General features: G+C 32.4%; 1 protein-coding gene across 1 annotated transcript; it reads left to right on the forward strand.

Annotated features, from left to right (window-relative positions):
• The first annotated feature begins 768 nt into the window (after positions 1-768).
• LOC111713124 (E3 SUMO-protein ligase PIAS2) lies at positions 769-13,668 on the forward strand. Its single transcript, XM_023487924.1, has 12 exons — positions 769-829; positions 927-961; positions 1,474-1,673; positions 1,824-1,888; positions 2,271-2,346; positions 3,393-3,502; positions 9,657-9,797; positions 10,265-10,487; positions 10,686-10,762; positions 11,770-11,890; positions 12,733-13,017; positions 13,387-13,668. Exons 3-12 carry the CDS (start codon positions 1,479-1,481, stop codon positions 13,465-13,467), a joined length of 1,374 nt encoding a protein of 457 aa, XP_023343692.1. The 5' UTR covers positions 769-829; positions 927-961; positions 1,474-1,478; the 3' UTR covers positions 13,468-13,668.
• The last annotated feature ends 13,222 nt before the right edge of the window (positions 13,669-26,890 follow it).

Genomic DNA, 26,890 nt, shown 5'->3' on the forward strand with positions numbered 1-26,890 from the left:
GTGAACTCCATGAACTTCTCAAGTTTGCGGGACAGACTAGAAGCGGCAAAAAAGACGCACTAATAGTAAATATTATTGAATTCTTAAAAATAAATTAAAATGAATGTAGTCTTTGACCTAAATAAATGTTAAATGTTTTGTACGATGTCATTGTTATTTTTTATATTGTTCGAAAAACTAAATCTCTCATATAAGATATTTTTTTATATTTATTTCAGTTGGGTGGGTTATTTAATATATATGTCTAATTATAAAGAATGCTATATAATATTCTTGATGCGTCTATATATTGAAGACTGCATACTTTATATCTTATGAGATAAAAATATAAGCAAGACATTTTTTACAGATTTTTTTACATGATTATTTTAACATGAATTAATTTTGAAATATAATATTCTTCTAAAAAAGTTTTCAAAATTCAACATTTCAACAAAGTTAAACTTTTCTCTTTATAAAAACAACTCTTTGTTTACTTTAAGTTACAAGATATTGCTTTCTTCTTGTGTTTAAATTCTAAATTGTTTAGAATTTACAACTTATGTAATTTCTCTGGTAATGTTAAATTTTTTTTTGTCTAAATCAAACCATACACATGTATTTTTAGGATAATCGGATCTGACCCGTTTTTTCTAAATGACCCCACGGAAGGGTAAAGTAAGAGAACATACTCTATGTGCTCTCTACCTGTTTACCTTATATACCCCTTGTTAACCCTATGTGCCCTCTACCTGTTTACCTTTTATACCCCCCCTGTTAACCCTATGAGCTTGAGTCTTGTTAAAGTTAATTCCAAATCATATTTTATTAAGATAAAAGATCTTTACAGGCAACAATGAAATGAAACTTAATTTAAAAATTTGAGATCTGATACTTTTTATCATTGCAACCAATTAGAAATTGGAATTTCATTGTTGGTGAACTAGGAAAAACTCGGTAAAGAATACATCTGAATACGAAGGTAAAGAGCAACAATTCTCCTATACTATTTGTATTACTTCTAAAAAGGATTTGGTGTAAAACATGGCCATGAAAAGTTAATGAAATGTTTCTTTGTACTTCTTCAGAGGTGGCTAGCCCTTTAATTTTGATTTTTAAGAATAGATTGAACTGGTCATGGTTTAGACATAAAGTTGATCAAATCCCTGTAAAATATCTAGGGGGGGGGGATATAATATATCATTAATAATTCAATGCCCCCCCCCCCATTCTGGAAAATATCATAAGCCGTCCCTCTTTTACCATATTTCTAATTTAATTTCTAGAAAGTTTTTTTTGCGCGAAAAACAGGGCCAGTTTAATAGGTTTGGGTTTTTAAATTGCTTGACTAATTTGTTTGGTTTGGAAGGAAAAATGGCGACTACTATGTGTGGTTTGGCAGAAAACATTGCGACTAATTTGTTTGAAATTATGGCGCCTTTAAGGTCCTGTTTTGGTTGTAAACACGATTACTAATATGTTTGGTTTTGGCAGGAAATATGGCGTCTAATGGAGGAAATGAAACCTACTCCAACCCGTACACATCTCCGATACCTGACTCTCCGTTATCCATCCCAAACCTTTGTTCTTCTCCCAATGCAGATATTGAGCTCAAACCTCTCCCCTTCTACAGTGTACTCTCTGTCTTACTTAAACCATTCTGTTTAAGCCCGAAGGGAAATCAGCGGTTTCAGGTAATAATTACCGCAAATAATTTGATTGATTGATTGACTTTTAAGTTTAATTGATTGATTAATTCACTTATTGTATTGATTGGTTGGTTTGCTAAATGAGTGGTTGATTTCTTTATTTTGTTGCTTTGATTGATTGATTGACTATCCTAGGAGCGCATTGTACAGTTTAATCTCACCTCTTCTCAAGCTGCTGAGATTTCTTGTTCAGGGTACAGGTAAGAAGCAGGGGTTAGTTGGTAGGCCATTCACCAGTGGTACCTACTTGGCCCTCTAGATTGTGCAGGGTACAGACTGCTGACTAGGGGCTGTGTGGCATTCCAAAAAAAGAAAGGGGAAAAGGGGAAAAAGATCCTCTCTTCCGATGGCAATCTGGGGATTCAATTTTGGGGGTCAGATTTTCTTATTATTATTCTTAGAGGGCCAATAGGCGGCGGCAACATATAGGCTTTTATTTCTACAGAATTATGGTTAAGAATTTGTTATTATCATTTATAATATTATTTTTCTTTCTAGTTTTTCAAAACCTGATAAAATTTGTAAAAACTTATTTTTTTGTGTTCAATTATCTTTTTTATTAAAAGGAATATTTTTGTTAAGAACTGCGAATGGAAGACTAGAGTATAGAAAGCAAATACAGTTGAGATTTGCTCTTGTGGATACTACATCACCACAGGTAATTAAAGGGACATTCCATTAAACAAAAAAGGGCATGCCGGATACACGTTACCCAAGAAACCTTATCCTATTAAATAATGTAAAATTTATCGTACGCACGCATTTTTCTAGAAAAACGCAATTGAAAGTAATAAATTTTTCAAAAAAAAGATTGTGGAAATCTCATGCACTTACAATGACTGATTAAGCTAAGGTTTTCAGGGTACCGTTGTGAATTGTACATCCCCCTCTATGTACATATTTAAAATCACTAAAATTATTTTTTAAGTGAAATTCTTTTGATTATTTATATTTTGAGATGTAAAAAACGTTAAAAGAATCAGTTGCTTGGAAGATCTAATTCTTAAAATGTTAAGTCTTATTTTTTCTATGGAAATTTTAATGAAAATACTAAGTTTCTTTCAAATAGATGGCATTGTAGAATTCATACACTCTCAGTACAGCTGTTTTCTGTCAACTAAGTTTTTGTGTCCATCAAAATTATTAATAATAGTGTTAATTTTAGAATCATGTGCTTATCTTACAGTGAAAAAGTGCAATTTTATGTGTTCTCTATTTTCTTTTTATACACTTTTTTTATTTAATCTTGGAAATTACTTGTCAACTAATGAGAGAAAATTTCATTTTACTTTCTCTGTTTATTTTCTGTTTTTACACTTTTTTATTTAATCTTGGAAATTACTTGTCAACTAATGAGAGAAAATTTCATTTTACTTTCTCTGTTTATTTTCTGTTTTTACACTTTTTTATTTAATCTTGGAAATTACTTGTCAACTAATGAGAGAAAATTTCATTTTACTTTCTCTGTTTATTTTCTGTTTTTACACTTTTTTATTTAATCTTGGAAATTACTTGTCAACTAATGAGAGAAAATTTTATTTTACTTTCTCTGTTTATTTTCTGTTTTACCACTTTTTTTTATTTAATCTTGGAAATTACATGTCAACTAATGAGAGAAAATTTTATTTTACTTTCTCTGTTGCCACCTATTGTACCTATTTGGTTTCTTTAAAATTGAAACGTTTTCTAAAACATTTGTTTTAGGAGGATAGATTTCCTAGTTCAATATCCTTGAAGGTTAACTCTAGACTGTGTCCTCTACCTCCTATTTTACCTGCCACTAAATCCGGGGTAGAACCTTCCAGAGAACCTAAGTAAGTAATATTTTTTTCATTTATACTGTATCTGAGTTCATTTAACAGCAAGTGTTGCTGAGCCACTTCATAAAGAAGTAGGAATTGAATCCAGAGGGGATGGAGAAAGTAGTTGTGTATGAATGCAGGATGCATACATGCAGGAGTAACTTGCTCAGTTCCAGGATATATCCGCTAGCACAACTACTTTGAACAAGAAATCTACATTTGAACACTGTCAAATTCTTAAGGAGCATTTGGAGACTTACAAGGATAAAATTAGTGAAGTTTGGGACCCTGAGGAGGAGATGGGAGTGGGTTCCAACAGGAAGGCGATAGACAACTGGGTGCAGGACCAGTTGGTCAAATGGGTTAGATGAGTTCCAGACAAGAAGCAACCATTCATTAGTAAAAAGCATGAAAAGGCACGATTGAGACAGCTCACTCAATCTTTCTATTAGCGAAGCCCTTGACTCTGCATTCAAGCAGTCTTGTCAGGAAATCTAGAGATTACTCAGGTGATATCAAAGAAGGAATTAGAAAAATACTGGGCTGGTTTATTCTCGAAGCAACCAGAAGGTGTAGTTAAAGTAGATACAGTCAACCGACCATCAGATACTACGTACTCAGCTCCAATATCTGTAGACGAGATAAAAGAGGGTTTGAAATTCAACTTCCCCTGAGAAGAGAAGTTTCCGGAAGAAGAAAGATATGAATACTAGTGATAAAGATTTGTCAATAAGTCTACTTGGTTGTCTCAGCAGCGAAGGATATCCGATTCTGATTTAACTTTTTGTATTTAAACTTCAGGAGTTTTATACCTAGAATCCCATATTTTTAGTTTTTACCATTAGGATTGGCACCAAATGAATCCCAGTATTGACTAAATGATTTTACATTATAGCATTCACTAATGATTAATTCACCATTTTATATATTCGTTATATCCTTTACTAAATGAAGTTTACGTTCTTCTACACATTCATTATATCCATTAGAATTGGACCAGCATTTATATGAACATTAAATAATAATAATCGCAGCATTGGGATTGCAATCCTTTATTGTTAAGGGTTGGTTAAACTTAATCATTTTCAAACCGTTTTATCTGATAAAGTAATGGAGTTAAAACACTCATGTTACATTGGACATTTTCATCCAACTGCCGAGTCGTAAAGCATACTGCCCGACTGTCTACTTTATTCAAGTTTTTTTTAGTTTATCTTCATTGAAAATGAAGTTTGGTGAGATTTTGAAAATTTCTGCATACTAGTAAAAGAACTGTCAGAGCTTTTCAAAACTGGAAAGATCGTCATGTCCTCACAATAGCAATTAATTGTTTTTTCACTTTATATTTAAAAAGGTGTCCAAAATTCAAAATTCAGTATTAATATCTAAACAAATTAGAAAGAACAAACAAGTCAATTTGCCCCCACCGATTATCTAAAACTAGTTTAAAACTACCTCAGTCGGAGTCAGTAGCCCGAGATGATGAGTTGAAACCACAATCAAAACCAAGAAAAAGTTATTTTAAAAAAAAACTTATCATTGAAATACTAGTGTCACAAACTTTTAATGGGGTCTTTTCACTCCATAGCAATGAAAACAAACCAGTAAACTTTGCTTCATAATAAAAGATAAAGATATTCATCCGTTCATGTCAATCTGAATTATTTTTTACTCAAATTTCTTGGGTATGTGCCCATGGAACCTCCTGTGTCATAGTATAATATATAAAAGTTTGCATCAAACAAAATCATATGCCTTGGCTATATCACAAAAAGCAATTGATATTGTCTGATGTTTTCGCCTTGCTTCTCTAATAGCTGTAACAATTAAGAACATGCAGTCTGTGGTTGACCTTTGTTTTCAGAAACCATATTGTACTATTCCATAGAAATTTTCTCTTTTGCAAATTATGTGCATTCGCTTATGTAGAATCTTTGTAATAACACATAACATTATAATAACAACATATAATGAAAGTTTTCTTTGGGATGTTTAAATTGTTACGATCACAGGTGGTCACAGTTTTTAGACCTATTAGCCTGAATTGCAGCAAGAACTCTTTTTTTGTATAGGCACATGACATATAACTAAAATAGAAGGGGTGCAATTTTAAAATATGATAAAATTGGTCAAACTTATGGGAGGCCCTTCTAAAGTGAGAATTACAGGCTATACCACTGCTAGATTTTCACCAACATCAGCACTCTTTCAGCGGAATTACACGCTATGCCTCCACTGGATTTTCACCTAACCATGAATTGTTTCACTCAATCAATTAACCTCTACTGGAGTTTAATCTGATTATCTTCTAGAAATCCTCTAAGCCTCCACAGAAATTTTAACCACAAACTAATTTTTCTTTGGTGGAATTAAACACTATGCCTCCAGAGGATTTTCATTTGGCCATGAAGTAATACTCCTTCAGTGGTTTGTGATTGAACCTGTGGAAACACTAATAGAGTGGAACTAACATCTACTTTTTTACTCTACAGAGGTTTGGTCCATCACCATCACTGAATTTTAAATCTAATAGAGTCATCAGTGGAATTGCTGCAATACTGCTGCTAGATTTTCACTTGACATCAGTTAGCACTCTTTCAGTGGAATTACACGCTATGCCTTCACAGGACCACCTTTTCTGAAGTGGAATACACAAAATGCCTTTTTTAGATTTTCATCTTATTATCTTTCTGCACTCTACCAGTAGAATTGCATCCTGTGTCTCTGAGATTTTCCCTTTGCAGCTATTAGCACTCCTTTATTAGAATTACATTCTTTGTCTCCATGGGATTATCATTTAATAATGAAGTAACACTCCTTAAGTGATTTAAGATTGACATGATGAAAACACTTAATAAGTCAACAGTGGAATTTAAGGCTATACCACTGAAAGATTCTCTCCTGACATCAGCACTCCTTCAGTGGAATTACACGCTATGCCTTCACAGAACAATGAAGGCCCTTCTTCAATAGAATGCATACTATGCCTCTTCTGGATTTTCATCTTATTATCCTTTAGCATTCTGTGTCTATCCAGGATTTTCCCATAGAAGATGTTGGCAATCTTTCAGTAGAATTACATGCTATGCCTCCACGGGATTCAGTGGTTTAAGGTTGATACTGTAGAAACAATTATTTAAACATTGGTGGATAACATCTGCTGTGTAACTCTTACTTCTCACCATAAAAGTAAAACAAAGATGCTCAAAAAGTTTCATACTCAGATTTCATGCCATTTTGATACCTCAACATTGGTGAATAATTCAATCAAGAAAAGAAACCACTCATCTAGAGATACTGAGGTTAGAAAGCATCATAACTCTATTCTCAGTGTAGAGTCAGGGGAAGATGTTTTAAATGGAGATTCGATTCTTTCCAGGCATCCAAGCTCAAAAGGAAAGGGTATAAAATCAAAAAAAAAATGAAGGAAGGACGGATATACTGAGTGTGTTCTTTTCAGTCATATGAGAACGGGATGCTTCTATGCAAGTATTGTAAAGGGTATTCTCATGCAGATTGTTATGGAGGGATGGATATCAACATCATGCACGCTTGTGGATCATGTGCCATTAAGGAGAACGTGGATTGTGCTGATGCTAGTGTCGAAAGATTCATAGAGAAGCCTAATAAATCTCAGCAAGGACACTCCACATTTGCATTTAATCTGATGCTGAAACAAGTGATGAATTCTATTCTAAAGGGGGAATATAAATCAACTCAACCAGTGGCCAAATTTAAAGAATTTGAGCGGTGGTTTAAATTTAAGCCGTGGTTTAAATATGGTTGGTTCCACTTAAAATTGTATCAAATGTTTCAAGATTTAAGCCAGCGCTTAATTTAAACCGGGTTTTGGCGGATTTAAACCGCGGCTCAAATTCTTTAAATTCCATCTCAGGACTGGCAGCAGATGTTGAATTTATGAAGATGAGATTCAATATGAGTTCCACCTATGCTAGCAAGATTGTTCTTTATTTGGTTCAAAATGGATATATTGTCTTTTTTGGAGGTTTCCAGGTAGACGAATCAAGTATTAAGAAGTTTCTCTATCTGAACAGTGGAGAAACTGTTTAAGATCTAAAGAAGACACTGGTTCTACGCCTAGTGGAGGCCAGGAATTAGATGAATCTAAGGACGGCAGAGGAGCTAAGGGATCTAAAAATGGGGGAGTTGGAGTAAAGAACTCAAAACTCAGGAAACCCATTACATTTCACCGGATAAATATAAAGACAAGGAACAGGAAATTGTCATCTCGGATGAATATTGTGAACTTTCATATTCAAGAGGGTAAAAATAATGAGGAAGACAATGGAGGTTCAACAGATCTAGGAGAGGGAAGTTCGTCAAATTTAAACTTAACAGACACATTTTCCAACTCATTTACGAAGTAATTTATTTTGCCAACAAGATTTCTGGAGCATGAGTCATGGAGGAAAACTGAACCGAAAGAGCCTTCTTTGGACAAAGAATCAAAACAGCAGGCCCTCGGTTGAACAGCAGTGAGAAAGTCTGGTTCAATCTGGTCTTCACCGTTTGGAGAAAAATGGAATCCATCCAGGTGTGGTCCTATGGAAAGGAAAAAGATATTTCTGAGTTAGCTAAATGGATATTAGTGGATTCCTGTATGGTGTTTTGGAATTACGAAGTTGTTTCAAAAACCAGCAATAAGATACCTTCAACTTCAGATTTGGCTGTTAAAGTTTCGCCCAAATCAAGGAACTTTGACAAATGGAATGGGGAATTGATTGAGAAATTTTTGGAAAAGTTTACATAGCATATCACTCGGAAACCTGTCCAAACGGAAAAAAGAATAAAGTTTCAAGGAAAAAGAGAAGTTCAAAAAAGACCCATCTCAACAGAAGATGCATCCATATCTACAAATTGAAAGTGATGGACTTAATATTAGCACATCATTCTTTGCATCCGGCCGATTAACTGAACCCAGCCAGCATGGAGAAAAATCAACTTCCCCTGGGAAGAGAAGTTTCCGGAAGAAGAAAGATATGAATACCAGTGATAAAGATTCGTCAATAAGTCTACTTGGTTGTCTCAGCAGCGAAGGATATCCGATTCTGATTTAACTTTTATAAACTTCAGGAGTTTTAAACCTAGAATCCCATATTTTTAGTTTTTACCATTAGAATCGGCATCAAATGAATCACAGTATTTACTAAATGATTTTACATTATAGCATTTACTAATGATTAATACACTATTTTATACATTCGTTATATCCTTTACGAAATGAAGTTTACGTTCTTCTACATATTCATTAGAAACCATTAGAATTGGACCAGCATTTATTTGAGCATTAAACAATAAATTTCACAGCATTGGGATTGCAATCCTTTATTGCTAAGGGTTGGTTAAACTTATTCATTATCAAACCGTTTTATCTGATATAGTAATGGAATTAAAACACTCATGTTATATGGTTTGTAAAATGAACACAAATTTCAGTGTTTGATGCAGAAGTTTAATGTTACCAATATGGTGACAATGAATGTCGTATTCCGGTTTGTGATCTAAATCAAATTTTGTTAATTATGAAAGTTACAAAAATTGGAGAACATGAATAATTTCATGCAACTGATCTTTACCATCTTAGGATTGCGCTCGATTTCGAAGGTCTCTAACCATGCAGCTTATGTCATAGGTCTACAAATTGGAACTTTAATGGAAAGTGTTTTAAAAGTAACACATACTCTGCTAGATGGTAAACAAGTATTTAAACTGTCATCAGGGGCAATGTTTCATCAAGATTTGGCAAACTGGATCAACCAAATCAATTATGAAAATAGACTGATTGATTTTGTAACAGCAATACTTGAAATATTTGATAATACCAAATCCAAAGTGGTTAAATTTTGAGTTAAACAAGGTCTTGACACTTTAAATAGCAAACTAGCGGTTAATAACATGGTAAAACCACGAAACACCTGCTAACTTACATTTAAATCTTTTTATAAGTAAGTGATATCCATGCCATGTTTATATTCTTCCTACCTTGTGCCTCAATACAGTGCATCCAAATAACTGTGTCCTCCTACTATGTGAAAGACACTTTGACTCGTATCGTCCTCTATGTCTATTATTTTATACTTTAATTGATTATTGATTTCTAATTTTTAAATATTTGACATTCTATGCCTAATTGCTCCTTATCTAGACCTATCAATATAACCAACCTGTGTAAGCTGTGTACCTCTATGAACTCTGTGAGTATCACCTGGACAGTGGAGGTTGGGAAGTCCCACGCTGTCTCTATATACCTTGTGGAAAATGTTACTACCGACGATCTATTAAACAGGTGTTTATGCATATGCTCACTAATCCTGCCGGATTATTATCCGATGAAAAAATGTTCGAAAGGAACCGAGTACTTGTCTCAGACTCCAATTTTTAAATACTTATTATCTTTAAAATCTTATGTCATAGACCTATGAATTATTGAATTCGGCTAGATCAAACTGTTCACGTTTTGAATTTTAAAAGTTTACACCATCAGGTTGCAAAGAAAATTAAAAAATTTGATGTGAGTAACCAGAGAAAGAAAAATTTAATCAAAAATTATTTTAAATGCCAAAATTTAAGGGCGTTCACTATATTTAACAAGTCTTCCCCCCCCCCCTCCCTGAGTTGAATCTTGTTTACGTTCATGATCCCTGTTCATATCATTAATTATTCAAATTATGTATCTGTTAAAAAAATTAGAATTGTGTCATTTTTGAGTACTTTTCTTATATTAAATTTGGGAATTTTACTTCGTTGCTTTAGATTGTTAGAGAAAGGAGAACGAAATCCCGATGAAACAGTAGCCTTGATCAAAGAAAAACTGGAAGATCAGGACCAAGAGATCGCCACAACCTCGTGTAAAGTATCGCTAGCGTGTCCGCTAGGCCGGATGCGGATGAAGATCCCGTGCCGTGCAACCACGTGTAATCATCTGCAAACGTTTGATGCGGGTTTGTATCTACTGATGAATGAAAAGAAACCAAAGGCAAGTTTAAATGAAAAAAACATTAAAAAATGTTTTTAAATGTTTTTAAAATATTGGGTGAGGTAAATTACAATTATCCAATGAAATGAATTATTATAGTTGCACAAAAATTATCACATACGAGTAATTGTATAATTTGTACATTTCTAGATTTTGATTTAAGTTACAATTGTAATTGATCAATGCTTGTTTATTTAGTGGGTGTGTCCTGTATGTAATAAACCAGCTCTGTGTAAAGATCTTATTATTGATGGATTCTTCAGAAAACTTGTTACGTAAGTAATCCATACTTTAATTAATGAATAAATTAATGTATTGGGAGGATTGAATTAATGAATAAATTAATGTATTAGTAGGATTGAATTAAGGAATGAATTAATGTATTAGGAGGATTGAATTAAGGAATAGATTAATGTATTAGGAGGATTGAATTAATGAATAGATTAATGTATTAGGAGGATTGAATTAATGAATAGATTAATGTATTAGTAGGATTGAATTAATGAATAGATTAATGTATTAGTAGGATTGAATTAATGAATAGATTAATGTATTAGTAGGATTGAATTAATGAATAAATTAATGTATTAGTAGGATTGAATTAAGGAATAGATTAATGTATTAGGAGGATTGAATTAATGATAGATTAATGTATTAGGAGGATTGAATTAATGAATAGATTAATTTATTAGTAGGATTTAATTAAGAAATGGATTAATGTATGGGGAGGATTGAATTAATGAATAGATTAATGTATTAGTAGGATTAAATCAAAGAATAGATTAATGTATTAGGAGGATTGAATTTATGAATAGATTAATTGATTAGTAGGATTGAATTAATGATAGATTAATGTATTAGGTGGATTGAATTAATGATTAAATTAATGTATTAGGAGGATTAATTAAAGAATAGATTAGTGTATCAGGTGAATGGATTTATGTATGAGGAGGATTGAATTGATGAATGGATTAATGTATCAGAAGGAGAGAATTAAAGATTGGATTAATGTATAAGGAGGATTGGATTAATGTATAAGGAGGATTGAATTTATGAATAGATGATTAAATTATTGGATGGATTGATGTATCAGGAGAGTCGTATTTATTAATAGATTAATGTATCATGAGAATTTAATTTATGAATGAATTAATGTATCATGAGATTGAATTAATGAATATTGAATAGATTAATTTATTAGGAGGATTAAATGGATGAATGAATTGATAATGAATTGTTGAATGAATAAATGAATGAATTAATGAATGGATGAATGTATCAGGAGTGACCGGTTGCCTGCTGATGAGCATGAGATAGTTCTGCACAATGATGGAACCTGGGATCCTCTACCTCCACGGAAGGATGAATGTACAGTACTTGCTCCGACAATAAGCAAATCTCAGGTAAAATACAGAGGAGAAGAGAGAGTCAACTTGCATGAAGATCGTTTTCTGGTTCGTTCTAGTTCGTGCAAATATATTCTCTCTGCGTTAAAATTTGATATTTTTACTATTATTATTATTATTATTAACAATCAACCTACAGACAGAGTACAATGACTTGTAGTTTGAAATACAATGAAAATAGGGCTGAGCTCCTCCACTTACCCTGGTTTATATGGGATCTAGTGGTTCAGATCTGGCCTCAATTTTTATTAGAATTCGAAAAGCGGTTCAAACCTCTGCAGTGTTTGTTTATTTGTAGATTGAGGTTTATCAAAAACTTGACCTGGGAAAGTTGAGCAAGAAAAGCAAATGTCGTGAAAAATTTAAAAAGTCCAAAAACCTTGAATGTTTTGAAAAACGAAGGACGACGCCCAACACTACAAATGAGTTGCCTGCCAGATTCATAACGTCACCATTTTAAACATTCGTCTCATCAAAATTGATAAAGTTTTCCGATCTGAAATTTGAAAACGTCGAATTAGTGTTTCGCTATAAAATTTACATGCGGATTTCTTTTGCAAAAAAAATTGGCGAAATTGTCAGAATCAAACACTTTAAACACTTGAACAACGAGGACATCTTTTACATTTGATGAGAGAAAGGATTAAAGGGGTTATGACTGAATTGTCTCTTGAAATTCCCACGACAGTGGCTCACATTTCACATAAAAGTTTTTGTTTCATCTCAAAAAAGCAATTTCATATTAAAAGTCATAAGAAATTGCGTAACATCAAGTTGTAAGGATTAAAAACAAAACCTTTGTAAGATGCAAACAAGAAAATATATAAATATTGTTTTAGGACATATTTTCCGTGGAGGATACTGGTAAAAAGACAGAGACTCATATGAACGGAGATTCTGAAAAAACAGATCCAAAGAACTGGGAAGCTTTTAAGAACGGTCAGACCAACGGGCAAACAAACGGTGTGACTGAGACATTTGAAAATGAAAACGGGACCGGGTCGGGTGAAAGTACTAAAGTGATAAATGGTAAAATGGCGGAGGGGGTCGGACAGAAAAGAGAATTTGAGGATATTGACTGTATTACAATAGACTCAGACGATGAAACAGATTCATCAGACAAGGTAATATAATTAAGCATTCATTCATTCATTCACCTATTCATCCTTGCATCTATTCACCTATTTATCAATTCATCCTCTCATTCAACTATCTTTCATTTATCTTCATTTACAAGTAGAAAATTAAATCAGTAATCGGGATGTGCAATGTGCATATAAAATAATTTAAACTAAGGTTTAAATTCCTCGTTAAAAGTCAATGAATACCAAAATTTGGATAACATTCGTTTTACAATATTTGGGGTTTTTATCTTTTTTCACAAAAGATAGTAGAGTACCATTTTCCTCAAAATAATTCAAAAATTAAATACCACATTTTTTAAATCCCACGAGGCTACGCAGTCGACATTTTGATGAAAAATTATGTTTCAGGCGGTTGGTCAGCAGTTTGGGAAAAAAGCTAAAACAACAGATGGTTCAGATTCTCCGGAAGTAATCATTATTTTGGACTAAATCCGGAAGTAATTAGTACCCTGATCTAAATCCGGAAGTTATCATTATCCTGGCCTAAATCCGAAAGTTATCATTATCCGGGACTGAATCCGAAAGTTATCATTATCCGGGACTGAATCCGGAATTAATCATTATCCTGGCCTAAACCCGGAAGTTATCATTATCCAGGACTGAATCCGGAAGTTATCATTATCCTAGACTGAATCTTCATCACTAAAACTTGTAAGAAAATTAAGAAAGTGTTGAATCTGACCCTTTACTCAAATCCCTCGCCCTTTCTTTTTGCTACTTATTGTTACTCCAAAAAAAAACTATTTTTTAACTCCGTGCCAAATATTAGAACAGTCCCTTTTCTATTTTGAAAATGGGAGAGGATATTGATTGGTACAGAAACTAAATCTTAGATGATCTGATGTTATTTCTAAAATTAACATGAGAAAAATGAAATAAAATCTCAGTTATAAGTTTATTTAATATTGAGCTGTCAAAACAGTATTGAAATATATTATTTAAAAATGTTTAAGCATTTATTTCAATTATGAAATGACTATTCTTATGAAATACATTATAACAGTTTTTGATACCTCAAATAAACCACCAGGGGCAAGATTTAATGAATTTGAGCCAGGTCTAGAGACGGTTCAACCACTTACTTTTAGAATTGGTGATTAAGGATTTGTCCATGTCTCATAAAAGATTAATACACAGACAAGTATTAGAAGCGACCTCCCTTAAATTCATTAAATCCGATCCAATAACAACTAGGTTTCCTGGTACAGTTATTTTATTTTTTAATCTTTTTTTTCTTTATCCGAATTTGACTGCTATAAAAGACGGTAAATGTCTGTAGTTGATTCTATTTTTAACAGGTTAACGATCTACAATTCTACATAGGACGATCATTGATCGTTTTAGGAATTAGAAATTGTTAGAACAGATAGATCTTTTTCGATCCGTGTAATATCTATTCAAAATTAGTATCCCGTTTATGAACCGACAATAGAGAAAATGTGATTTAACAAATCAATGGTCAAGCTCAAATATGTTCGATTTGGCAAATTGTTAAGAAGCCTATCAAAAACAACTTTTAAAAAATAATGGCCGTTGTCCAGTTTCTTGCCTTTACCTTTGAAGATCTATATATATACTTCTGAGTGATAGTCGCAAGGAGTATAGAATAGAAAGAAGATGCAACTGACGCAGCCCGCCCTACTTGCCCTACCATACGATTATACATGGTTTGCAGACGGTACTGCATTTGTATAAGAAATATTTGTCTGATGTACAATGACCTATTCTGATTATTTCTTATACAAATGGAGTACCCGTCTGCAAAGCATGCATCATATGGTATCATTACTCCTTGGATAGTCGTGACCTAGAATAATCTGTGTATTTCTGCTAAAATGCAATTACTAAGTTACATGCTTGCAAGTTTGTTTTTGCAATCATAATACTCTAGGAGACAATTTTTGCACTCATGTTAACAATATTCAGGGTTACCCACACAGGATGAGAATTAAGAGACGACTGCACGAAATTTATCCTGTATGTTTCCTTGTATTTATGATTCCCGGAAGCTCAAGTTAAGTATACCGTTTAAAAACTAAAATCTCAATTTAACCTCGATATCGTAACATTTGAACAGTTTTAGGTCGTCTTTACAGTCTCATCCTGAGTGAGTCACCCTGTACAATATACATGCAGGGACTGAGTCCTAGAAATAATTAATGTTTGAGAAACAATTGTCATTTAAACAATTCAAACAGACTTCAGAGGCGACTTTAGTTCAAGGTCTATTATTTTATAGCTATAAGAGATCAAAAAAACTTTTAAGACAGTTGTACTACAGTGATAAGCAGAAAACTCTAAATCAGGAAGACGACTTTTAGATCAAGTTTTATTACTTTAAATAGTCCAACGAGCAAGGAACACAACAGATCATTTCACTAAACAAGTTACTATTAGCTTTGTAACAACATCTAATACACTTAAGAATTGCGGTAATGTCGTCTTCATAGTTAATTATTTTCTGGTTCTCACAGCTCTAGGGAAAAGGTTTTATTTATAGCATCGGGTCATTCTGGTTCCCAGAGATATCTTTGAGCTTGTAAGTCCCTCATTTAAAAATATTTAAATATTTTTTTTGGTCACGTGATACTGCACTGCCATTGGCTGAAGTTCTGTTAACGTAATACGGTCTATATGTAATAATATTATCAATTATATATATCAAAAATGCAAAATTAAAAAATAATAATAGGAACAAACCTAAGATTCTCAGGCTCCTGTGGGATATCGTCGTTTTGAGATTGGTTGCGTATTTGTTGAATATTATCTGTTTAATGTAGTACAACTTTTATACAAAATTCCACATATATGAATTTTCCTATGAATTTGACACAGTTTTATATCAATTTCTCGAGACAGGAACATCAGATTGATGTCTATTATGTATCGTTTAACGCTTGAGATTCTCAGGTTTTATCCTGTACCCCCTTTCAGTTTTCCTTTACAGTCCCTTTAAGCTTTAATTTTTTCCGTAATACGGGTTTTTTAAGAAGGGTGCAACCGTTAGGGGGGTGCACAATTTTTTTTTCAAATGTTCACCCCACTAAGCTGAACCTCCTCTACGCCCCTGGTTAAACCGAAAAAAAATTAGGTTAAAGGTACAAGGGTACCGTTGTCAATCAAGCATTGTCATTTTTGCATTGAAAGTCACTGAAACTTAGGCATTTTGTCCCAATAATACTTATGAAAACTTGAGATACTTATCCCACAATGGACAGAGAAGACTATGTGATGATCCGTCAAGAAGATATAATCTTAATATCGATCTTTTTAGTTCAACAATTTCAGTCAAATCTTACAGCGCACAGAAGTTGTTTTAGTCAAAAAGTATCAGTCCACATTGTATTGGGGACCACTGCGCATCATAAAATGATTCACATTTTCCTTATAACACGCATGCGGAAAGGGGAAGGGGGTTTCTTTGGGGTGAAGGAGGAGAAGGGGGGTATGGAGGGGGGACTTCCTTTTCTACCGTATTCCCCTGCCACGAAGCCAAGGTTGATTAGATAATTATCAATGTGACAAGGATTTTAACTCGTAGATTTATTGGCGTCTTGTTTTTATCTCTTTAAAGGACAATCCACGATTTCAAACATTTTTCCCCTGAAAATATTGTCCAGATAAAATGATAAAATAAATTAAAGTTATGCCAAATTTTAATATTTTAATTTTTTATGTAACTTGAAGATTTTGTAACTGTCTCTTTAATGAGGAAACATACTGCATACAATGTATACTTGGTGTCTTGAATCCTGAACAGATGAATAATGTAGTTTCTGTTGAAATCCTGTAAATGTTAATATACTTAATTCTTCACATAAAGGTCAGAAGGGTAAACAAATTACAATAACTCTTTAATGTGATTTTGTACTTTCTGGATTTTTTCTGCTCCCTTTTTCTAGATCTGTTTCTATATCTTGTTCTAGATCTGTTTCTGTATCTTGTCTAGATCTGTTTCTGTATCTTGTTCTAGATCTATTTCTGTATCTTGTTCTAGATCTGTTTCTGTAGCTTGTTCTAGATATGTTTCTGTATCTTGTTCTAGATCTGTCTCTGTATCTTGTTCTAGATCTGTTTCTGTATCTTGTTCTAGATCTGTTTCTGTATCTTGTTCTAGATCTGTTTCTGTATCTTGTTCTAGATCTGTTTCTGTATTTTGTTCTTGATCTGTTTATGTATCTTGTCTATATCTGTTTCTCTATCTTGTTTTCAATCTGTTTGTATATCTTGTTCTAGATCTGTTTCTGATTCTTGTTCTAGATCTGTTTCTGTATCTTGTTCTAAATCTGTTTCTGTATCTTGTACTAGATCTGTTTCTGTATCTTGTTCTAGATCTGTCTCTGTATCTTGTTCTAGATCTGTTTCTGTGCCTTGTTCTAGATCTGTTTTTGTACCTTGTTCCAGATCTATTTCAATATCTTGTTCCAGATCTGTTTCAATATCTTGTTTTAGATTTGTTTCTGTATCTTGTTCTAGATCTGTTTCTGGATCTTGTTCTAGATCTGTTTCTACATCTTGTCTAGATCTGTTTCTGTATCTTGTTCTAGATCTGTTTCTGTATCTCACTCTCTCCTATGTATGTTGTAGTGGAAACATGGTTTATGAAAGTATGTATCATATGAAACACCTGTAAGCATAATTAAAAATAAACAATAGGGGATTCGAAACTTTACAAAGATTCATTAAACCTTCTCTTTCATATACTACATACAGGGTGTCCCATTTAACATTCTCCTACATATATTACATACAGGGTGTCACATTTAACCTTATCCAACATATACTACAAACAGGGTGTCCCATTTAACAATCTCCTTCATATACTAAATACAGGGTGTCCCATTTAACCTTATCCGACATATACTACATACAGGGTGTCCCATTTAACAATCTCCTTCATATACGAAATACAGGGTGTCCCATTTAACAATCTCCTTAATATACGAAATACAGGGTGTCCCATTTAACAATCTCCTTAATATACGAAATACAGGGTGTCCCATTTAACCTTATCCGACATATACTACATACAGGGTGTCCCATTTAACAATCTCCTTCAAATACTAAATACAGGGTGTCGCATTTAACATTCTCCTACATATACTACATATACATACACGGTGTCCCATTAAACCTTCTCTTACATATACTAGTATATACAGGGTGTCTCTAATCCATCTCCTACATATACTAGTATATACAGGGTGTCTCTAATCCATATCCTACATATACAAGTACATACAGGGTGTCTTTAATCTATCTCCTACATATACTAATACATACAGGGTGTCTGTAATCTATCTCCTACATATACTAGTACATACAGGGTGTCTCTAATCCATCTCCTACATATATACTAGTATATACAGGGTGTCTCTAATCCATCTCCTACATATACAAGTACATACAGGGTGTCTCTAATCCATCTCCTACATATACTAGTACATACAGGGTGTCTCTAATCCATTTCCTACATATACTAGTACATACAGGGGTGTCTCTAATCCATCTCCTATAAATTCTAGTTCATACAGGGTGTCTCTAATCCATCTCCTACATATACTAGTATATACAGGGTGTCTCTAAACCATCTCCTACATATTATTTACAAGTTGTTAAAAACATTTATTTTTTAAAGTTGGGAGAAAACTAAACTATGCACTCGCTCAAGCAAAAATCGCTTTTGCCAATTACTCACCCTCAACTGAGCTTTTGGTGGGAATTTAAAGTACATTGACCGAAGATATGGTAGCGTACTACGTGGAGAGTTTACCCCTTTTAAACTGAAGGTTTAGAAACAAGAGCAATGAGCATGTTCAAAATTTTCAAATCCAAGGCTACAAAAAAGTGTTGAGTTGTTGAGAGGTAAAACCAAGTGTTATCTATGCCTTGGCTTTTTGGTTTTACCCAACAAGGTTATAGTGTATAGAGTGATGATGTACGCTAATCCTTTACTAATTGTACAGGCCATAAACTATATACCGAGAGCGTACTACATATTTGTTTATTATAAGGAGATTCTGGCCTTACCTATAGTATATCCTTATTAGTAAACATTTGTAAGTGTACAGTACAGCTAACTGAGCACACAGATAGAGAGTTATCATCCACCTGGTTTTACCTCACAAACTTACTTATACTTTTTTGTAGCCCTAGGCATACACATTTTAAATTTCAACGCGCTTGTTTTTAGCTTAAATTTGAAAGAAGTGAAATACTGTTCTATTTTTGCATGAGAGCGTGCACATTGGATCTCTGTGACCGTTATAGGTAAGCTATGATAAGTATATGACTAACAGAACTGTTTCAGCTGATTTTATTTTTTATTGCAGGATGAAGTACTTACATCATTTAGATATTATACACACTTGTTCAGGATAAAACCTTTCAGATATAGTTATATTTTACATTTGAAAAATAGAATTTATTTTTTATACAAAATAAAAATTACGGAGATTTAATTTTATATGTGAATATTTTTTTTGTTAGTTTTCTAGAAGCCAACAAACTTTTGTAAAATCTGTAGAAATTCAAAAGGTGTAAGATCTGTTTAGTTTGCAAAATAAGTTGCACGCTCGATTCCCAACCCTACCCTTGAAATCTGTATCTGTTGTATAATGTGGCAGCAAAGCTGGGGATTGGAAAAAAGCACCAAGATATATAGTTCATCAAACGTTCAAAGTACAGGGATGTCACTCAAATCTTGACTAAAATTTATGCTAAATTACTGTTACGAATTGGTGACCTTGTAGCTTCTCTAATTTTGATCGTACGCCAAGTTTTGAGAACAAAATTTATAAAAAGATTTTAATCAAACATGAAATGCACTTAAATTTGACGGGTCATGTATGTGATATATCAATATATATTTCGAAATTACTTCTTGTTTGTCTTAAATATAATTTTAGGATTTTCAATAACAAACATTTTAAAAAACATATGTTTTTATGTTTTGCCCTATGCATCAACATTAAGTTTAACTGTTTCACTATCATATACATATATGTTTGAGATAAATATATAAGGAAAATATTAATAGATAGACAAAGAGGTACTTAAAGCTATATATATATATATATGCACAGATGTACAGAGAGCGTCCCATATCATATTAGATTATCTCCAATCTTTAACGCCAAAATAAGCACATAATACTCAAAAAACTAGCATTTTCTGCAAAAAATTCTATTAGCCGTATAAAATTTTTCAAAATGATTCATTCTTCTTAAATTTTCTTATATATCCCCCAAATTGTAATTTAGACCCATTGATGCGGTATAATTTGATGTGGGACACCCTGTATAGTTAGATAGATAGATAATTATATATTAAGTTAGATAGGTAGAAACGTAGCTATTAATAAAGATAGAAGCATAATTAGATAATTAAGATAATTAGATAGACACATGATTTGATAGAAAATTAGATAGGTAAAAAAGATAGTTAGATAGAAGAATATTTAGATATAAAGAAAGACACGGCCTTTTGTAAGATAGAAACATATTTAAAAGAAAGATAATTAGATCAATAGATGATTAGATAGAAAATTAGATAGATAAAAAAAGATAGTTTGAAAAAATAGATATGTAGAAAGCACTGCTGCTGTCAAATATATAACGGTACCCTGTTTCCTTCAAAGTCAAGGTTAAAGTTTAATAAGACAGAATAATTATTATTATTATTCAATATCTGGAAACAATACATATATGTGTAGTTTATTCTACTATAGAAATGTTTCTTTTTCTTTTTCAGTACACAAGTATTAGAGAAAAAAGTTTGTAAAAAAGGAGTTGTCTCGAGAAAGATAAAAAATAGAGCCTCAATTTTGAACTGATTTTCGTTTAGCTTGTAATATTGAATATGTATATGTATTGGAAATATTTTTACGTTTGAAGTTTCGGTAAATTTCAAGTGTTCATGTGTCCAAGTGCCAACTTAAAGAGTGGCAATGGTAAACCATTTAAATAAAGTAACATATTGAATTCTCACAGTTTCCCATAATGTCTCTGCAGCAAATGTAGCAATGAACATATTCAGTTTAAAGGGTACCGTCGTGATTCGAACATGCCACTTGAATTTACGTCTACAGTTCCTTTAAGAAGAATTTTTAACTTCAATAATTTATTTTGATTAAATTTTACAATATTTTTAAATTTTTATGTGATAACAGATGGAAATATTTTGAGATTTCTATAGTTTTTCTTTAAGAAGTTTCTAAGATAAGAGTAGTTTATCTCAGTGTGGGGTGAGAAACCTCACAGTTCAAGTCTACTTTTTACGTTTGAAAACAACATATATTATATTTATATATACTCAACTCGAGAAATTCATATTTTTCAGATAACAAACTTTACATTTAACGTAAACTTAAAGAAATTGAGTCTTTGCCAAAAACTTTGATCATTTTCTAATTCCTTTTCCAAACTATAAATTCTGTTAGATTAAATAATTTAATTTGGAATATCAAAGGTTTATTACAACATCTGGTTGCTAAGATATAGGGGTTCAAAAATCTGAGTTTGTGGCAACGTCTCAATTTCTTTTTTAGCCTAAAATTTAAAGAACTGAATATATACAGTTCGATTTAATTGATGAAAATAAATTTCTGTACAAAGAAAACTTAAGGCTATAAATGAATATATTGTCAAACAATATTTTGGGTCACGGTGAATTAAAAGTTGCAATTGATGAGAATTTTGCCAATTACTTCTTAAAACTAAAAACAATTGCTTTATAGTTTGATAATGCACATGTTTAGGGCTACACAAAATCAAAACCCAAGGCATTGCGACACTTTAAAGTCTACCCTGTTTTGAAAATTGTTGCAACATCTACGTAGGGTCAGTTAATTTAACAATTTCTGAACAGAGCTCCGTTGGAAGTAGTAAATAGGGGAGTCTAATTTGTTATCCATTTTATATCTATCTATCGTATTCAATCTTGATTCAGCACTACTGAGCAGTCTGGACAAGGGTTTCCAGCGAATGAAACGTTTCGCGAAAAAATGCGAAAATTTTCGTTCGTATTTTGCAAACTTTTTCGTGAAAATGAATGAAGTGAAAAATGCGAAAACGAAGCGAAATTTTTGCAAAAAAATGGTTTCGCGAAAATCATAGGTGTTGAAGCTGTAACAATTGATTAAGCATTTGAAGTTTTATTATACAATATTAATAATTTCTCTACCTTTACTTTAATAGATGATGAAGAGAATTTGATTTTTCTAAGTTTCTGTATGTTCACCCAAATCCAACTAGCCAGCCAGATAGTTATTTTACAGGGTGAATTTAAAATATTAATCCGAATTATTTTTTTCCCGTGATAAATTTTATATTGTGTTCTAGGAAAGAGATTCTAACGGTTGAGAAAGTTTTAATAACTTACAAGCAAATCTATGAATTGTCACCTAGTTGTTCTTAAATCTATACATTAGGCCACTTTATATTTCGATTAATTCCAGGTCTTTCTGGTTCTGACTGCATTATATATGTATCTAGGTTTACTCAATCTAAATTATAATGGGAATGCTGGGGGGAGGAGGTATTACTCATCCTGGCATCTCCATGGGGGATATTTCTTTATTCTCAATATGAAAAGTGTGAAAATTGGTATGTCTATTCAAGATGCTTTTTCTACATATTTATTTTAATATTACATATTAAACACAAGCTTATCGTGAGTTTTTCTGTTTGTCGTGAAAAAAATTTGAAGAATAGACTTTATTTAATTTATAGCCGACTTTTTTTATTGCAAGGGTTCGATCGGAGTTTGATGAGGGGGTTATCTAGGGGGGTAGTTGTGGGGATAGAGAAGGAATAGAGGTATGTGGAGGAGGGCAAGGAGGGGGAGGTTGAAAAGGATGAGATGCATCCCATCAATTCTGAATATCCTTTATATGTCCGTAGATGATATACAACCTATATAATATATACAAAATATAGGTATACACGGCTGCCAATCATATTTTTAAATCCTTCCTACTCTAGAAAGAAGAGGAAACTAAAGAAATTATAAATGGTTTCGGAAACAGAGACATTTATCATGTTGGGACATCCAGACTAAAATAGATCTTTTATTAAAGGGGACAATCGGCGTTATTTTGGAACTATATTTAAAGGGAATGTGATTGTAACCGTCCAAGAAGGCATCAATACCCGATTTACAACGGTACCTTTATCTGATCAATAATGTGGAAGTTATTGTCGTCTTCTATAAGATGTAAAAATGTTTAATTCTGATCATTTTTATAAGTTTTCCTGCAGTTTAAATGCACGAGTCACTTTTGTAGAGAAACCACCATAAAAAAATTAGTTTTCAAAATTATAAATAGTGAAATTTTATTTATACTTGATCAGACAAAGCTTTTTCATTTGGGCATTGTCATCTTTGTATAGAGGGTTACTTGGAATTACGCTTACAGTCCCTTTAAACATCAAAATTACATCAACGAATCTTATCTGTGGAGAGCACACTTTTTATCTGGAAACTTTGATCCAAAAATTAACTTATTTTTTTTAACTGGGGTTAGCTTAAATATTTTTAAAACAAATAATAATCGCGTAAAAAAATTTATTCTTTTCAATTTGCTTACTTTCAAGTCCTTATTTGTCAAAGATAAATATAAAATCAGAAATTAAAAAAATAAAAAAAATTTCGAAACTAATCTTTTTTTGTTCCGGTATTGGGTAAAAACGAGACAAATATAAATTATAAACCTCCCACGATGAATTTTGTTGAAAATAAAAAAAATGTTGCAAAATCATGTATCTACATTGTACCTAGTATGTTTATTATTTGCATATTACTTGTGATTCAAAAACTTATAATTTTTTTAGTCATCATAAATAACTTCTCTGTTATTGTCGAGTTCAATGCCCTTCCCCCCCTTCCCCCCTTGGGCCCTTTAATTTAATCAAATTAATTCCTAAGCTCTCTTGTTTAGGGTTAATCTCCCCCCCCCCTTTTAATTTGATTCTATACTAATTGCGGTGAGGTTTCTATGACGGATAGAAAGATAGATATACAGCTGGATAGATAGATAGATAGATAGATAGAGAATATACTTGTTGAATGTTGATTCAGTGATCATCATCAGTTGAGCCTAGAACATCGCTGCATGAGGACTGCATGTGAACAATTCAAAAAGTGATTTTGTGATAATTTTTAATAATTAGAGATTTTTTCATTGCGTAACTTTTTGCTAAATGCATCTTTTCCATCTTTTGGTTTTCTTGTCTTGTCTAGTGTTTGTCCTGTCTAATATTTGTTCTGTCTAATATTTGTTCTGTCTTGTATTTGTCCTGTCCTGTTTAGTAGTTTTCTTGTCTATTGTTTGTCCTGTCTATTGTTTTTCCTGTTTGGTGTTTGTCCTGTTTGATGTTTGTTCTCTCAAGTGTTGTCATGTCTAGTGTTTGTCCTGTCTATTGTTTGTCCTGTCTGGTGTTTGACCTGTCAATGTTTGTCCTTTCTAGTGTTTTTCCTGTCTAGTGTTTCTCCTGTCTAGTGTTTTTCCCTGTCTAGTTTTTGTCCTGTCTAGTGATTGTAATGTATAATTTATAATTTTTGTCCTGTGGAGTGATTGTCCTGTCAAATGTTTGTACTTTAAAGGATTTTTCCTGTCTAGTGTTTGTCCTGCATAATTTTTGTGCTTTCTATAGGACGTTTTATGTTTGTCCTGTCTAGTGTTTGTCCTGTATAGTTTTTGTCCTTTCTAGTGATTGTCCTGTCTTATGTTTGTCCTGTCTAGTGTTTGTTCTGTCTAGCGTTTGTCCTGTCTTATTTTTGTCTTGTCTGGTGTTTGTCCTGTCAAGGATTTTTCCTGTCTAGTGTTTGTCCTGTATAATTTTTGTCCTGTCTAGTGATTGTCCTGTCTAATGTTTGTCCTCTCTAGTGTTAGTCCTGTCAAGGATTTGTCCTGTCTAGTGTTTGTTCTGTACAATTTTTGTCCTGTCTAGTAACTGTCCTGTCCAATGTTTGTCCTGTCTAGTGTTTATCCTGTCTAGTGTTTGTCCTGTCTAGTGTTTATCCTGTCTAGTATTTATCCTGTCTAGTGTTTATCCTGTCTATATTTTGATAATAAGAGATTAAACTTACCTCTGATCTTAACTTTTTGATCAATTCTTAATTTTCTAAATTTGGATTTTGCTTTTTTTTGCTTCAAGACTTGTTCAGAATCTTTTTTTTATTTTCAAGGGAATATTTCTTTCACTTTAAAAACATAAGTAAGATACATAAGTTAAATTATGAATAATCTAAGAAGTCTCTGACGTAGAAAATGTATTTTACAAGAATTCACAATTTGTTGTTTATACAGAGCGTCCCATATCATATTAGATTATCAACAATTTTTAACGCCAAAATACGCAAATAATACGCGAAAAATATAGCATTAAATTAGCCTTATTAAATTTTTAAAATGATTCATTCTTCATAAATTTTCTGATTTATCCCCCAAATCGTAATTTAGACCCATTGACGCGGTCTAATTTGATGTGGAACACCCTGTAGATAAGAATTACAAATAAAAAGATGTTTGGGATTTTGCCAATATCTAAATTCAAAAATATCATAAAATAAATATTTTTTGACACTCATAATTATAGAAATAAAATGATAATTTATATCTACTCTACCTTCTCTAAATACAATTTTATTTTCCCTTAAACCTTGTCCTTTTAAAACATTTATTTTTACCACATTTAGCCGTTTTACCACATATCTTGTACCATATAATATTACCACAACGTATAAACATTTATTTTTACCACAATTAGCCGTTTTACCACATATATTGTACCATATAATATTACAACTACGTATAAACATTTATTTTTACCACATATAGTCTTATATAGCACCATGTGTTCTTACCACATCATGTACATATTTACTTTTACCACAGATTTAGCATCATGTGACCTACAACATCATATACACATTTACTTTTACCACAGATTTAGCACCATGTGATCTACCACATCATACACACATTTACTTTTACCACAGATTTAGTGCCATGTGATCTACCACATCATATTCACATTTACTTTTACCACAGATTTAGCACCATGTGATCTACCACATCATATACACATTTACTTTTACCACAGATTTAGCACCATGTGATCTTAACACATCATATACACATTTACTTTTACCACTGATATTGCACCATGTGATCTACCACATCATATACACATTTACTTTTACCACAGATTTAGCACCATGTGATCTTAACACATCATATACACATTTACTTTTGCCACATATACTGCACCAATTGATCTTACGGTACCACACCTTATACATTTAATTTAACCACATATATATAACACCATGGGATCTTACCACATCATATAAATTTGATTTAACCACACATTTCACTATGTGATCTTACCACACTATCTAAACATTTACTTTTACCACATATAGTAACTATGTGATCTATGCACACAATATAAACAGTACCACATAGACATTTATTTATTTGAAATCATTTATTTTCGTTCAATACTCATAATCTCTTTAATTTTCTCTTTAAATAGCTCTTTTTTATCATTTAAGTTAATTTATGTAATTAAGCTACTGTAAGTAAGGCTTCGAAACATTAAACAAATTAATTTATTTAAACCTTAAATTATATGAAAATGCGGCAACACATGTTAGAATTATAAAACATTTAAAAATAAGAACAATCAAAGCAAAATCTACCTTAAATTGTGACTATTTACAAAAGTGTTGTAATTCTGACATGTTTTGCGGTTATTTTCATATGTTTTCTGAAGCCATTTCACGGGATATGTCCACACTCCAAATATAGGAGTTTTTGTGGTGAGAGGGGGGGGGCAGCCAGAAG

Source organism: Eurytemora carolleeae, unplaced genomic scaffold, assembly GCF_000591075.1.
Source record: "Eurytemora carolleeae unplaced genomic scaffold, Eaff_2.0 scaffold819, whole genome shotgun sequence".
NCBI classification, from domain to species: Eukaryota; Metazoa; Arthropoda; class Copepoda; order Calanoida; family Temoridae; genus Eurytemora; species Eurytemora carolleeae.